Here is a 13,427-nt window from a genome sequence, read left to right as displayed (position 1 = left end):
TCTCGTGGGGGAGAGAAAGGGTGTGTGCCTCTTTGGCATAAGCCATTTGCATAGTGTCTTTAGACCAGAGTTTACTTTCAGCGGAAAACCGTGGCTGAATTTTTTCCCCTCTTTTCTTCTGTATCGTTTGAAAAGAAGTCTTTGGAATTTTGGAGAAAGAGAAAATGATCATTACCAGAGTTGGCGCAGCTGAAATAAATGACTGTCCAAGGCAGTGTTCGTAACAATGATCCAGAAAAGTTTCCAACAAGAGTGAACAGCAATTGTATCTGACTTAAAGGGACAATGGTGACTCGTTTGTGAGATGCATACGGCAAAGAACAGAGTCAAAATCCTTAGTAAATATTTTTAAATTTTAAAATGTTGCTTACCTACATTCTTCTAAAATTTTTGAATTCCCTCTATTAAAATGTATTTCTTATGACCTTTATTTGCAAAGAAAATTCTATCTATGCTTTGAATGTCAAATTGCAGTAATTAATTTCAGACGGCGTTTTGTACTTGAAAATGTGTCTATATAATAAAGGAAGAGAAGGTCTATATTCCAAACAAAAACAGAAAATTGTGTTGAAATTAATGGTTTTCCTCCACTGAAAAGATGCTACATTGGATTTACAGGACACCAACTAAGCAATTTAAGTATTAAGAGGGCAACTATTTAGAAAGAGAATAAGCTTTTGTTGTGTTATATTTGTCTTAAAACTGTAGAGGCCTTTTGTGAAAAAAAACTGTCTTCCATTTATAGCTGAAATACTAAAAACCTTATTTGTACCACAGTAGCTCCATAATGAATCCTTAAGGCACCAAAAAAACGGAGTTCAAAACAACATTCAATTTACTGTTGGATATAACTGTAATTGTGGCGAGGCTAAATGAATTTGTTTATGTTCTCAATAGCCATAAAAGAAATTTTATTCTTTTACCTTACTACAGTAAGGTTATTGCATATCACTTGTTTGTATTTAATTATTCAATAAAATGTGCATTAGGCTTGAAAAGCTCCTGCAAGATATTTAATATCTTAAGGGACATAACTATTTAAAGATAAACATTTCTGCTTTTCCTTGGTAATTTTTAAAACTTGTAATTTTAACTAGAATCTAAGTCACTTTCTTCCAAGTGAGACTTTAAAGAAGCCCTAAGTAACAGGTTGTTGACTTTCCTTGTTGACACCTCCGGGTTATATATAAAACCAGTTCTCAAACAAAACGCACAAACTGGCTTTATAGGTGAATCATTTACCCTTTAAGAACTAGCCAGGGAAATACAGTTCTGCTGTATGTAAATCATAAAGCATCCAAGATTACATTAAAAATAGTTTTAAATAAACATCGATTTAATTTAGTTACTTAGTAACTACTTTCTTTTCCCAAAGAAAGCTTTATAAAATTACGCCAGAGAAAAATAAGAGACTTGAACATAGCAAGAAGGCCACTGGGGGCTGAAGTTTACCTAAATATCTCAGCTGCAGAAAATGAGAAGTCAGTGCTTACAAAACAACCAAACCCAAGGCTAAAAACCTCAAATGTGTACAACTGTACTGAGCAGTAAACCAAATCTTACCAAAGTTTCTCATTAAAATTTACTGCTTGCTCAAAAACACCCTGAAATTAGGTGGAAGTCAAAAAGAAAATGTATTCTCTTCTATAAAATAAGTGATCCAACAAACTGAACTTGATTTTTTCACGTTTAATGTGAAAACGATGATCTTGTGAAGGTTACATACCACAGTATTAGGCATTACTTAATATCAACTTTAATGGCTATGTTACATCATCTAAAAATATGACAATTGGTGGCACATTACATGCTGTTGAGAACTGCTGTAAAACAGAAATAATGTGAATTCAGACACATATTGCCAAACAAGCTGGGGATCGCTCTTAAACGACTAGATGGCAAACTTCACAGGTTAGCGAGATAAAAAGAAATTGCTCCATCTTTTCTGCCCCCGTGTTAAAATGAGTCTTAGATGATAAAATAACAAGATCCAAGATACATTAAGTAAAAATATTTACAAAAGTTCGATAATGTTTTAGACCAAACAAAAACAAAAAAGGAAAACTTAAGGAAATCATTCCTGTTCTAAATTTAATTTATTTTCTGTTCTTAGTTACGAGCACTTCAAAGGCTTTTTAATAATACAGTCACTCTTAAACTCCCAGTTAAAATGAGGTGAGGTAACATTTAATTAAAGCAACAAGTTATCGCAGTTACGTGAAAGTGTCTTCCTGGTAGTTTAAGAGACACTTCACACCATTCAACAGAGAAGAAACTTGGATAATTATCTCAAGAAAACGCTGCCTCATCTGAAATTTGAAGTTCAATGTAGTTTATCTAAGACATTTTATCTTTGGGCCACTAACAAAGAAGACATTTTATTAAATTGCGCCAGTCCTCAGGCAGATGCCTTGAAAGAAAGGCTCTTGAAAAATGAGTAATTCTTAAATTAGCAAGTTGACATTCTTTTCTAAATGATGGGAATGTTTATTGAAAACATTAAATGTATTACTTTTTATGAGATCCCACTCGTAACTTAAAGATAAGTAACAAGTAACCACCACTGACACTGAAAGTTATCTAGCGATAAGAAATTGCACATTTAGTCAGAAAACAGTCAACCTGGAATTCTAATTACACGCCGGTAATGAAACCACAGTACCTGTTTCCAGAAACCAGGTGTTAAAGCTGCATGTGAACAATGCCAATGTATTTCTGAATCTATATATTGCAAGTAAGAGCCAAATTACGAGCACGATTTCTGTTTTCATGTAAGACGTAAACATTATTTTACCATGTGTCTAGTCATAAGGTACATGTTCCATCTACGTGTGAAATAAAATACTGGAAAGGCGAAGCTTCTTAAAATATTTCAAACACCCAAAGCGAAGTGTTTTGCCAGTGCAGGGGAGGTGCCCACAAAACATCAGCCACATGTCTGAAAGAGGCCGTCCGGTCGATGCCGTCAGTCTTCATACTGGCTAAGATCACACAAGCTGGGTTTATGCTGACGCTGTCCCACTGACACGAGAAGGAAGGCGCTCTCTGGCTTTTCAATGCTGCCTATTTACCTATCTTTTCAAATTCAGTAAAACCAACTCGGTGCTTCTAAATGTACGTGGCATTTCAGTTCAGGGCAGGATCTAGTTTTACCGATAATGTTTGCCTATAAAGGAGAGTTGCATTCGCGGGCCTTTAGCTTTTTACAGGAGCTCATCCAAAATAAGAACAACATAAAAATACCACTAATAAACAACCCAACGTCTTTGATTAAATACCTACTATCATGACAGGGAGCTTTAGGTAAGAAGCTATTGTTAGTGAGCTTGCTTCTCCACGACTGGACGTAATTCACTATTCCTAAGATGGCAACATCAGAATTCTTGTTCAGGATTCCTGCGGGGCTGTGTTCATTTTACATCCGTGTGAACTGCTGTCATCGCTACTATGTCCGAGCCCAGAGGATGAACTGGAAAAGAAGAGAGGGGGGAAATAATAAAAAGAGGAAATTGGTTTTCACAACACACTCAAAGCCTGAGTAACAGAGGAGAACTTTAATTATCTCCAGTCACAAAGAGAGACAGGAAATTTGGACTTTTAATTAGCCATTTGGAGTGCAGTTGGATATTTTTTTAGCTAGATAATTTAAACGCGAATAATTCAAGTCTGACTAAATGAAAGTCACATAATCAGAATGCAGATAATTGAATTTCTACTGCGTTCATTAATTCAGTGTGGAGGTGTGTGTGAAGACTACTATGATGAGCTGTCACAGCTCAATAAAATCTCAGTCAATTAATTTTTTCATTATCTTAGTATTACATCAACAAAACACTGAGGTGCGTATGCATATACACACACGTATGTGTATATGCGCACGCACACGTGCGCTCTGTATCATACAGACGCATACACGTTAACTCGAAAATGCAAGGCGATACCTTTCTGAGTCATAATCTATATCATTTTCTTTTTTTCCTTCTTCGTCTTCTTCAGGGAAACGTCTGTTCATCAAGGCAAACTTGTGAATTGCGTCTTCTACCGAGTACTTCGTCTGCCCAGAGACGCAGGCCTCAATGTCTTCCGAATTCAAATGGCTCTGCAGGAAGAGGTGAAGGCAGCTGTCCGAGAGCAGAAGCGCGTTCTGTAGGACCCTGGGCAAAAGAAACAAGGAGACATCCTCGGTGAACAGGGGTGGACAGTTCGAGGGTAGGAGAGAGGAGAAATGTTAGAAATGTGCCACCGCAATAATTTCTCTACTATGGCAAACTTTGCATCAATTACAGACTCTGCCTATTAAAAGGATGAAAGCATATGTTAACTTTTATTCAATTATTTGGAAATTTAGGTGAGTAAAACCACGAAGCTAATAGTTAACAACATCTGTTAAAAGAATAACTTCAAGGACGTTTCTTCAATTTAACCATCTGTTATGACCGTGTGGATTAATTACGGAAAGATTCTGCTGATAGTCCTAGAAATTTAGTCTACTTAAAAAAATTTTTTTACTGCCAACCAGCATGTCTGTTCTGTGATCTTTATTGGCTAGGCTGTCATCAAACATCAAAACTTTCCACTGCCATTAAAAATTATATTAAAAAGTCAATACGTTTCTCAGCATGTTTTACATTTTAAAACTTTACAGGTATACTTATGTACATGTTTACAAGAGCTAAGTTGAGAGGTGGCTTTGTTTTGAATACCTAAAATTGGCGAGAAATTTCTCCATACTCTGCAGTAGCACTGTGTATCCATGTTATTAAAATAAGCCATCAAATAAAATTGCTCCCAGCTAATTTTACCATATCTATACTTAAACCATGATTATTCTGTGGTAAGTACATACTAGCCTTCCCATATTCAAAGTCAAAGTTTACAACGAGTACAGATTTCAACCAGTGCATCAGAACTACACGGAAAATTAAAAACGACTCTAACAAATCCATCCATGCTCAAATTCATATTATTACTGAATGTGGGTTTTCTTTCTGAAATGCATGTCTTGGGAGGGGAAATGAAGTCAGAGTACACCCTTATTTTTAAATAAAAACCCGTTTCATATTTTCAGGAAAGATCTTGATGTATGATCATTTAGTCTCTACAAATAGTTCAATAAAGATATAATACAAAGATATAATACAAGATATAATACAATAAAGATATAATACAAGGCACTCAGACCAGATGGAAGGGACAAAACTAAAATACTAAAACCTGAGCATAATTTTGCCCAACATGGGATTTTTCATAGAGAGCTCTAAGAAAAACAGATTATGTATGTCAGGCCAAATGAACCTTGCCTTATAGTCTGCATTTTTACACAAATAATTAGGAAAAGTGAATCTTTTCTGGCCATGCATATTAATTTACTTAAAATCCAAGGTCATTACAAGATTTCCTTTTCTTCAAAATAAAACAGAGGCAAAAGTCTAAACACGTACAGTATCACAACCAAAATGCAGCTTCGACAGGCTTACCAAATGTAGCCTGGGAAAATATTCTTTACTGGCCCTACGAAAAGGAAAATGAAAAGCTTTGTGCGTTTTGAAAGGGCAAAACTCTCAAGCAAAGCAGCTAAATACTTCCCTTCCCTCCATGTCTTCTGCCCTGGCTTCTCCCAGAAGATGAGTGTGTCACATGGTAAAGATTAATTTACCAAGTACAAGTAGTAAAGTAGTAAATCCCTTTTACTACTCTTTGAGATTTATTTTCTACATTTACAAATGTTTACCACTCTTGTTTTAAATACTTGAAATCAAGAGAAGATTTATGTGGCAACAGCCCATTAATATGAACTTGCATCCACTGTAAAGTTTGCACGGAGTGTTTCCTGCGCCCTTCTGTCTGTCAGTGGTTTTTCTGCCAGCCAGGGTACAAGTAACTGCTCACAGGATTATACTTACTGCTTTATTTCTGTTGGAAATGTGTTTTATTTTCTTTATAAAATAATGGGTAATCCTTAAAATTGATTTTAGATGGTTCGAGGCATTACACCACAAAAGTAATGAGCACTAATGCCAATGATATTGGACACAAATTCATTTTAGCTTTATTTCACGTCTAAAGCAATTCTACTGAGCCTTGAACTGCTCACGCGCTGTTATTAACTTGCTGGTAACCTAACACACGGGTACAGCAAACAAAAGTGATCAGAGTCCAGGTTGATCGGGACCTCAAGGCTACTGTCCTTTTTCTTGAGCTATAATTCAATTTCCAATTTTACTGTACATTAGACTCATTATTTCCCAGTGTTTTCTCTTCTGCTTGCTACTGCCACCTGGAGGACATGCCCGTGAAAAGCGAGAGGGAGCCCGCACACACCCAGCTCACAATTCTCAAGTGGGAGAATGTGGCTGGGGAGGCAAGATCTGAACACCACACAGGCCTGGAGTTCAAAGACAGTACATGTGAATGCCCGCTGGCTGGCTAAATTTATGCTACCATACTCCATGGGTATGGCCTTTAAAGAAGCAAAATAATTTTTTAATGTACTTATGATTTTTTTTTTTACTCAGATAATTCATTTCACAATTAAAAATACAAAATTTTGAAAGCATTTTCCCATCTGGTTCAGTGAGCGTAACCAGTTCATTTTAAGTAACACCTGGTTTACTGTATTTCAGAGAACGTTGTGACTGCCATCATCATAGTATTAAATCCTATTTTTACCTTAGTCATATTTGTGCCACACTTTCCACAAACAAATCTAACAGCAGAAATTAACTTCAAACTTAATATAAAGAGTACTTTGTAAAATGGTCAATAAAATGTCATCTTTATAAGCCTCCATAAAAACAAATGTATACAATTTTCAAGCCTTTACAAAAGGAGCAACAAATAGCCTCTAGAATTTTAGAGGGATTTCTGAAAAGATATTTACAACATGAGTCAAACGTTATTCCTTTCCCCATAACAAATTTAAACTAAACAAAGCAAATCTTGTTTTTCCCTTGAATTGGACACAGTTGAAAACCTGGTTTTCCTCAACCTGATTTTATTAGGTGTATTATATACCAGTTCAGTTGGGAACAATATATAGCTATGCAAAACCATTTAATCCTAACTAAGGATGCCCTGTCTACTGAACCCAATATAATGATATATACACATGTGTATAGTGTGGAAGGTTCGCAGTTGGATGTAGGGGAGAAAGAATTTAAGTCAGCCTGTTTACCTCTTACCATGAGGGAAAAAAAAAAACAACCTACAAATCTTCTCCGAAGACATTCATGATCTGTGCTATGGTGCCCTCTATTGAACACAAAGACTTATATTGTGTGTGTGTGTGTGTGTGTGTGTGTGTGTGTGTGTGTGTGTGTTTGTGTTTCCATGGTATCCTTTCGCAAAAAACTAATATTCCTTAAATTTTTAAGAAATACAAAGCTGTAATAAAAAGTCTACACTGTAAGGCACACGTAGTTATATTAATGGGATGAATTCAGCAAAAAAGGAAAGCTGGCTCCCATTCATGATATGAATCAAACAAAAAATTAGTAGGACTGCCATGTTTATAGTTAGGAACTTACCAACACAGTTTATCATTTTAGTCCATAACTTTCTTTTCCCATAACTATTAGCAGAAGTGACTTACAATTTATAATTAGCTAGGGAGGGAAAATCCAAACGGGAGAGTATAGCCAAGATTGAAGGAAAATGAATATATTTGAAAAATCTCACACTCATACTGACCAAATTTAACTATCATGTAAGAGTTCTACTAATTATAAACCTGCCAGATCCTAGAATGAATATGCCTCCACCTTTCCTCTAACTTCCTTGTTTATAAAAGTGAGATGATACCCAATTCCTAATATTATCGTAGGACCTGAGCTAAAACATGCAAAAAGCTAGACACATAGCAAGTGTTCAATAAACAGTATAAATTATTATTCTTTGGCACCTAGTCAAAGGAACAACTTTCCAATTCCTTTATGAAGACTGGCCTGGATGCGTACTTTGTTATTAAAGATGTATTACTGAGGCGCCTGGGTGGCTCAGTGGGTTAAGCAACTGACTTCGGCTCAGGTCATGATCTCACGGTTCATGGGTTTGAGCCCTGCGTCGGGCTCTGTGCTGACAGCTCGGAGCCTGGAGTCTGCTTCGGATTCTGTGTCTGCCTCTCTCCCTCTCTCAAAAATAAACATAAATTTTTTAATAAAAAAGCATTATTCCACCTTAAGATGAATATATATATAGTATACACACATATGTACAGAGACAGCAGCAATTTGGTTTTAAAGGGTTTGAACATATATACTCTTCTTGGTTCATAACTTCAAAACTTACATAAAAACCAGATTTAAAAAATACATGCAATGATCAAAACAGGGAGGGGGACAAAACATAAGAGACTCTTTTTTTTTTTTTAATTTTTTTTTCAACATTTATTTATTTTTGGGACAGAGAGAGACAGAGCATGAACGGGGGAGGGGCAGAGAGAGAGGGAGACACAGAATCGGAAACAGGCTCCAGGCTCTGAGCCATCAGCCCAGAGCCCGACGCGGGGCTCAAACTCACGGGCCGCGAGATCGTGACCTGGCTGAAGTCGGACGCTTAACCGACTGCGCCACCCAGGCGCCCCAAGAGACTCTTAAATATGGAGCACAAACGCAGGGTTTCTGGAGGGGTTGTGGGAGGGGGGATGGGCTAAATGGGTAAGGGGCACTAAGGAATCTACTCCTGAAATCATTGTTGCACTTTATGCGAATTTGGATGTAGTTTAAAAAAATAAAATTATCAAAAGAAATACGTGCGATAAATCTACAGCACAAGTATATATCACATTTGAGTGCTGTGGTATCTTCCCTCTCAAGTTCCTAGAAGTACTACACAAAAAACAAGATACAGGCCACTGACAGTGACCACTACTTAGCAGGTACATCATGGAGCCTCAGGGGATGTCAAGCTGGGGTCAGGACACGGCGCTGAGATGGCACTGAGACCGTCGAGTCGCAAGTCACATCCCGCTTCCCAAAATGGACTTGGGCTCAGGGGATCCCAGGGGAAAAGAGCTGGAAGGTTGCTACTTCTACACAGACTGGACAAAGCTACGCATCCGAATCCGAGGGGCACAGAACGGAGGGTGAGGAGGACCTGAAGGGGCCACGGTATTTAGGCCATTTAGGTCGGGGGTGAACCGGCCGTGTGGTATTATAGACTCATTGCTTCCTTCAGGTTCAAACCAGGTAGAAGCACCAGCTTCACTTTTAATGTGAAACTCACCAGCTTGGAGACTAATGTTCACACACCACAGTGGAACAGACACCACAAGCGAACTTGCTGTCTCTTCTCTGATTTGACTTCTGGATGGTAACCCAGACCCAATTTTAATGAACCTAGCCATCCCCTGGTAAGTACATAGGACTTTCCCACTAGAATGGAAGCTTCAAGTGGATAAGGATTGGTGTCCATTGTGCGCAGTCCAAAGCAGTCACTTACTAAATAGGTTTCCAGAGTCCTTACCAATGCATCATCTTAACGACACAACCAACTAGGGCAGCAGTGAATGTGCTACATCATCATACCCTTTACAACAAAGGCACACAAGAATTAAGTGACTTTTCCAAGTTCGGATGGCCAGAAAAAAATTAGGAGTTGCGACTTATAGGAGACCTGGAACCCAGCTCTTCAAGCTCCTGATCCAGGATACTTGCTGCTATGACGTCTGCATCAAATTCAATCCGCAAACAGCCAAACGACACAGTATGTAAAAATAACCAAGCACAAGCCTAAGCGCACTGCAGCCAAATGACATTCATTCAGTCATTAATTTGGCAGATCAACTGTGGAAAAACAGTCGTATTCAAAGCAGCGAAGTGATTCCTGGTCAAAAACACATGCCCTGAGCTTAACTCAATGTAAAGACAGAGACACATGCTGTTCTTTGACCTCCAAAAAGGAGACTTCTCTACGGAAGACAAGCGGCCCCCCAGTGCTGACAGGGACTGCAGGATTTGGCTGTCCCCACCCAGGCCCCACTGCCAATGGCCAGTCTGCAGCTTCCTAAACAGCATCTGCACTGACGGGCCATTCGGCCAACTTGGACAACTGGGGCCACATCTTAAGGGAGACGCCATCAGCCACCTGGGTCTCATACAGACAACAATTAAAAGCAGAGCGGTCTCCAAAGGAAACGGGCAGAAAAAAGTTGACCAGGCCTTTGTTCCGTCATGCCTGTGATGCCCAAAAGAATACCACTGTAATGTTTTCTGAGAACTCGGCTTGGTTAATGGGTTCTTATGGTCTCTTGTCATTTTTATTCCTCTGTTCTTTTTCCTTTCTGGCCCTCCTTCAATTTATAATCAAGGATATTTCTGTATGTCTCCATGACCCCTTCCAAGGAAAGACACTATATCAACTTAATGGAAATAAATATTAATATTCATGTGCATACTTAATATCCAAACCCTTTATGAGTGAGCCATATGGGGAGAAGGCAGTATATTATTTCAGGCTGGCTCTAAGGTCCCATGGAGTGAATGAACTCAAAAGGAGATTACTGCAGACCCTGAAGTCAGGAGAAAAAGAAAGACAGCTTAGGAAGCTGGGCCCTGCCACTAACCAGCAGTCCTATGACTCAGCCTATTTCCTTATCTATAAAATGGGAAGTTTAAAAAACTAGCTCAAAGCTGTTTCATGTCTAAGTGGATCAAAACAATAACAGCCAATACCACACATGACATGTCACACTATTATGAGTGCTTTCTATTCATTAACTCACTTCATCCTCTCAACAACTATATGAAGTACATACTATTATTAACCCCATTTTATAGATGGAAAAAAACAAAAGCACACAGGAGGTAGAAAATGCTCCCAGCCCCTCAGCTCATAAGTAGCAGAGCCAAGATTTGAACCCAGACAGTCTGGCCTCAGCGTCTGTGTGCAAACCAATGTGCTGTCTCACAGGATGGGTATTCTAGCATTCTGGAGTGGAGAGATAAAGAAATTATAGCGGTGAGAATTCAAGTCGCTTTAACTGCACTGCCTACCATCACCAAGCAATCCAGAGTTAATAACCCACCGGGACTATTCAACCACCAATAAATACTCCCTTATAAACATTCCCTCCAAAGAGGAGAGTTAAAGTCTTCCTTTAGAAGAGCCCAGAACAGTATCACTTAGCAGCCAATGCACTGGAGAACGGATTTTGGTCTGTCGATCCGAAATGTTGTAAATAAAGATAGTTTTTAAGTAGCACCTTTTTAATAAAGCACGTTTGCTTCCTCGCACATTTTACTTTTGTCAGCTGAACTCCTTAGTAATTTGGCTCTGCTTTACAGCTTCAAGGACCACAGATTTATTCATTACCAGACTCAATTAGCTCATTGTTTTCCTTCTAGAAGATGTGGTCCCAGATGTGCACGATAAGATGTCAGCCACAAGATGGCGCTCTAATATAGGAAATGAACTACTGAGCTAGGCTCTAGATTATTATTAATATTTGGAACAGTGATATTCTTCTCCCCCACATAATTATAGGACACTCAACTTTTGCAAAGCACTTTGCTTACAACTCCTGTATGGCCGCAAGAGTTTCTGCACACTTACTTTCTGAGGAAATCTTCCAAACCCTGACGACGCTGATCTACATGCTGGCGATTATTCATGTTGAAAAACAGGTTTTTAGATGGAAGTTCTGGCAGTTGCCTTAGGAAAAAGAAAAAAAAAATTTTTTTAATACTCAAATCAAGGTGGGTTAGTGACAAAATTTCTCCAAGCGAAAGCAAATTATGTTATAATTATCATATAGTTGTATATATTATAGGGTATATATAATAAGGGTATAGGATAATTAATTAACTTAAAGAAAAACCATTTTTTTTCAACGTTTATTTTTATTTTTGGGACAGAGAGAGACAGAGCATGAACGGGAGAGGGGCAGAGAGAGAGGGATACACAGAATCAGAAACAGGCTCCAGGCTCTGAGCCATCAGCCCAGAGCCCGACGCGGGGCTCGAACTCACGGACCGCGAGATCGTGACCTGGCTGAAGTCGGACGCTTAACCGACTGCGCCACCCAGGCGCCCCAAAAACCCATTTTTAAAAATTTTTGAGGGCTTTCATGGTCAATACTCAACAGGTTAGTGAAATGCAAGCGATAAATTTTGTATTAAGATGTAGCAGCCACAAAACTAACTAAAGCTATAGATGGCAATCAAGAAGCCTATCAAATCCTTCATGTTTTCTGTATCTTAATGCATGACGAATTTTAAAATATTGAATATAATAATAAAGCCTCCCCAATATCACTTATTTAAATCACTTACACCAGCAACGCATTACTTTGGAGTCTCTGCCTCAGCCACACAAATTCTCTGTATCTTCTTCGCACACAGGATGTTTTCATTGTAAAACACATGCTATTGGTCTGTTTGAAGAAAAAGAAAAATACAAGCCCCATTTAAGGAAAAAATGTTTTTTCCTCCATCTCGAACTCACCAAATGTGCCCATGTTCATTTGCATAGGATTTAAAGAAACCGAAAGCACAGTTGCACTTTTGCCAGATTCCCATCTTGCACAAAGCCCACCACTATCTATTACATCCCTGAAAAACAGCCGGGATGACATCAACGCGCAGTGTTGTCCTGGGGCAAAGCCTGACCCTGCCGTCCCCTGAGTCCTGAGGTAGCCTCCTGCTCACCTATTAGTATTGCTTTCAAAGATGAATCATAAAAATTAAACAAATCCTGCAGTCTAAATGGCCAATAAAAACTCGGGGTCATCCCTTCCATTTTAACACCGTCCACCCATGAGGCTGGAGAAGCCTTTGGGAATTAGAGACACCTTCTTATGGCCCTTGACAGGACACCACGAGAAGCCATCATATCCTTGATACGGCCATGAGTACAGATCACACAAACCGCCAGGTTTGGTGGTTTTCAGGCATCCTGAAATCACTTTTTTTTTTTTTAATGTTTATTTTAAGTAGGCTCCACACCCAGAGCGGGGCTTGAACTCACAACCCTGAACTCAAGAGTCTCACGCTCTACTGACTGAGCCAGCCAGGCGCCCCCTGGTATCACTTTTAAACAAGAGAAGAGCATTCTCCTTCTCTACTAGATGTGCAAGAGAGTGCAATCCAAGGTAGAGAGAGGCTTGTGGTGCTCAGGGACAATTATACCCATGGGGAACCCACGTGCCAGTTCTGGCCCTGCCATATGGCAAGTCGCTTAAACTCCAGTTTGCTGAGTGGTAAAATGGGGGGATGAAGTAGTACACACCTATTTTACTGGGTGGTCGTAAGGATTGATGGTAAGTACCTGACAAATGTCATCTATTAATACTGTTATTAGATAGGAGATGTCGGTTTGCTTCCAGCTACCCTAAGGCAGACTTGGAAAAGCCACCTACAGAGTCCCCATCCTGAGCAGAATAGCAATGCTTCTCCTCGGGGTAAACCCAAGACCAGTGAATACATGTTTCT

General features: G+C 39.0%; 1 protein-coding gene across 3 annotated transcripts in view; it reads right to left on the bottom strand.

Annotated features, from left to right (window-relative positions):
* Nucleotides 1-1,674: 1,674 nt before the first annotated feature.
* The window catches only part of SNX10 (sorting nexin 10), a 75,303-nt gene continuing 63,550 nt past the window's right edge, over nt 1,675-13,427 (bottom strand). For all 3 annotated transcript variants that reach the window (XM_047849354.1, XM_047849352.1, XM_047849353.1), the window contains 4 exons: nt 12,270-12,370; nt 11,551-11,649; nt 3,942-4,154; nt 1,675-3,469 (listed from right to left, as the gene is read on the bottom strand). In XM_047849354.1, coding sequence (XP_047705310.1) covers nt 3,388-3,469; nt 3,942-4,154; nt 11,551-11,649; nt 12,270-12,370 — 495 coding nt within the window. In that variant the 3' untranslated portion in view covers nt 1,675-3,387. The remainder of the gene's footprint in view (nt 3,470-3,941; nt 4,155-11,550; nt 11,650-12,269; nt 12,371-13,427) is intronic.

Source organism: Prionailurus viverrinus, chromosome A2 (genome assembly GCF_022837055.1).
Source record: "Prionailurus viverrinus isolate Anna chromosome A2, UM_Priviv_1.0, whole genome shotgun sequence".
Lineage (NCBI taxonomy): Eukaryota > Metazoa > Chordata > Mammalia > Carnivora > Felidae > Prionailurus > Prionailurus viverrinus.
This window is presented reverse-complemented; position numbering and strand designations above follow the sequence as displayed.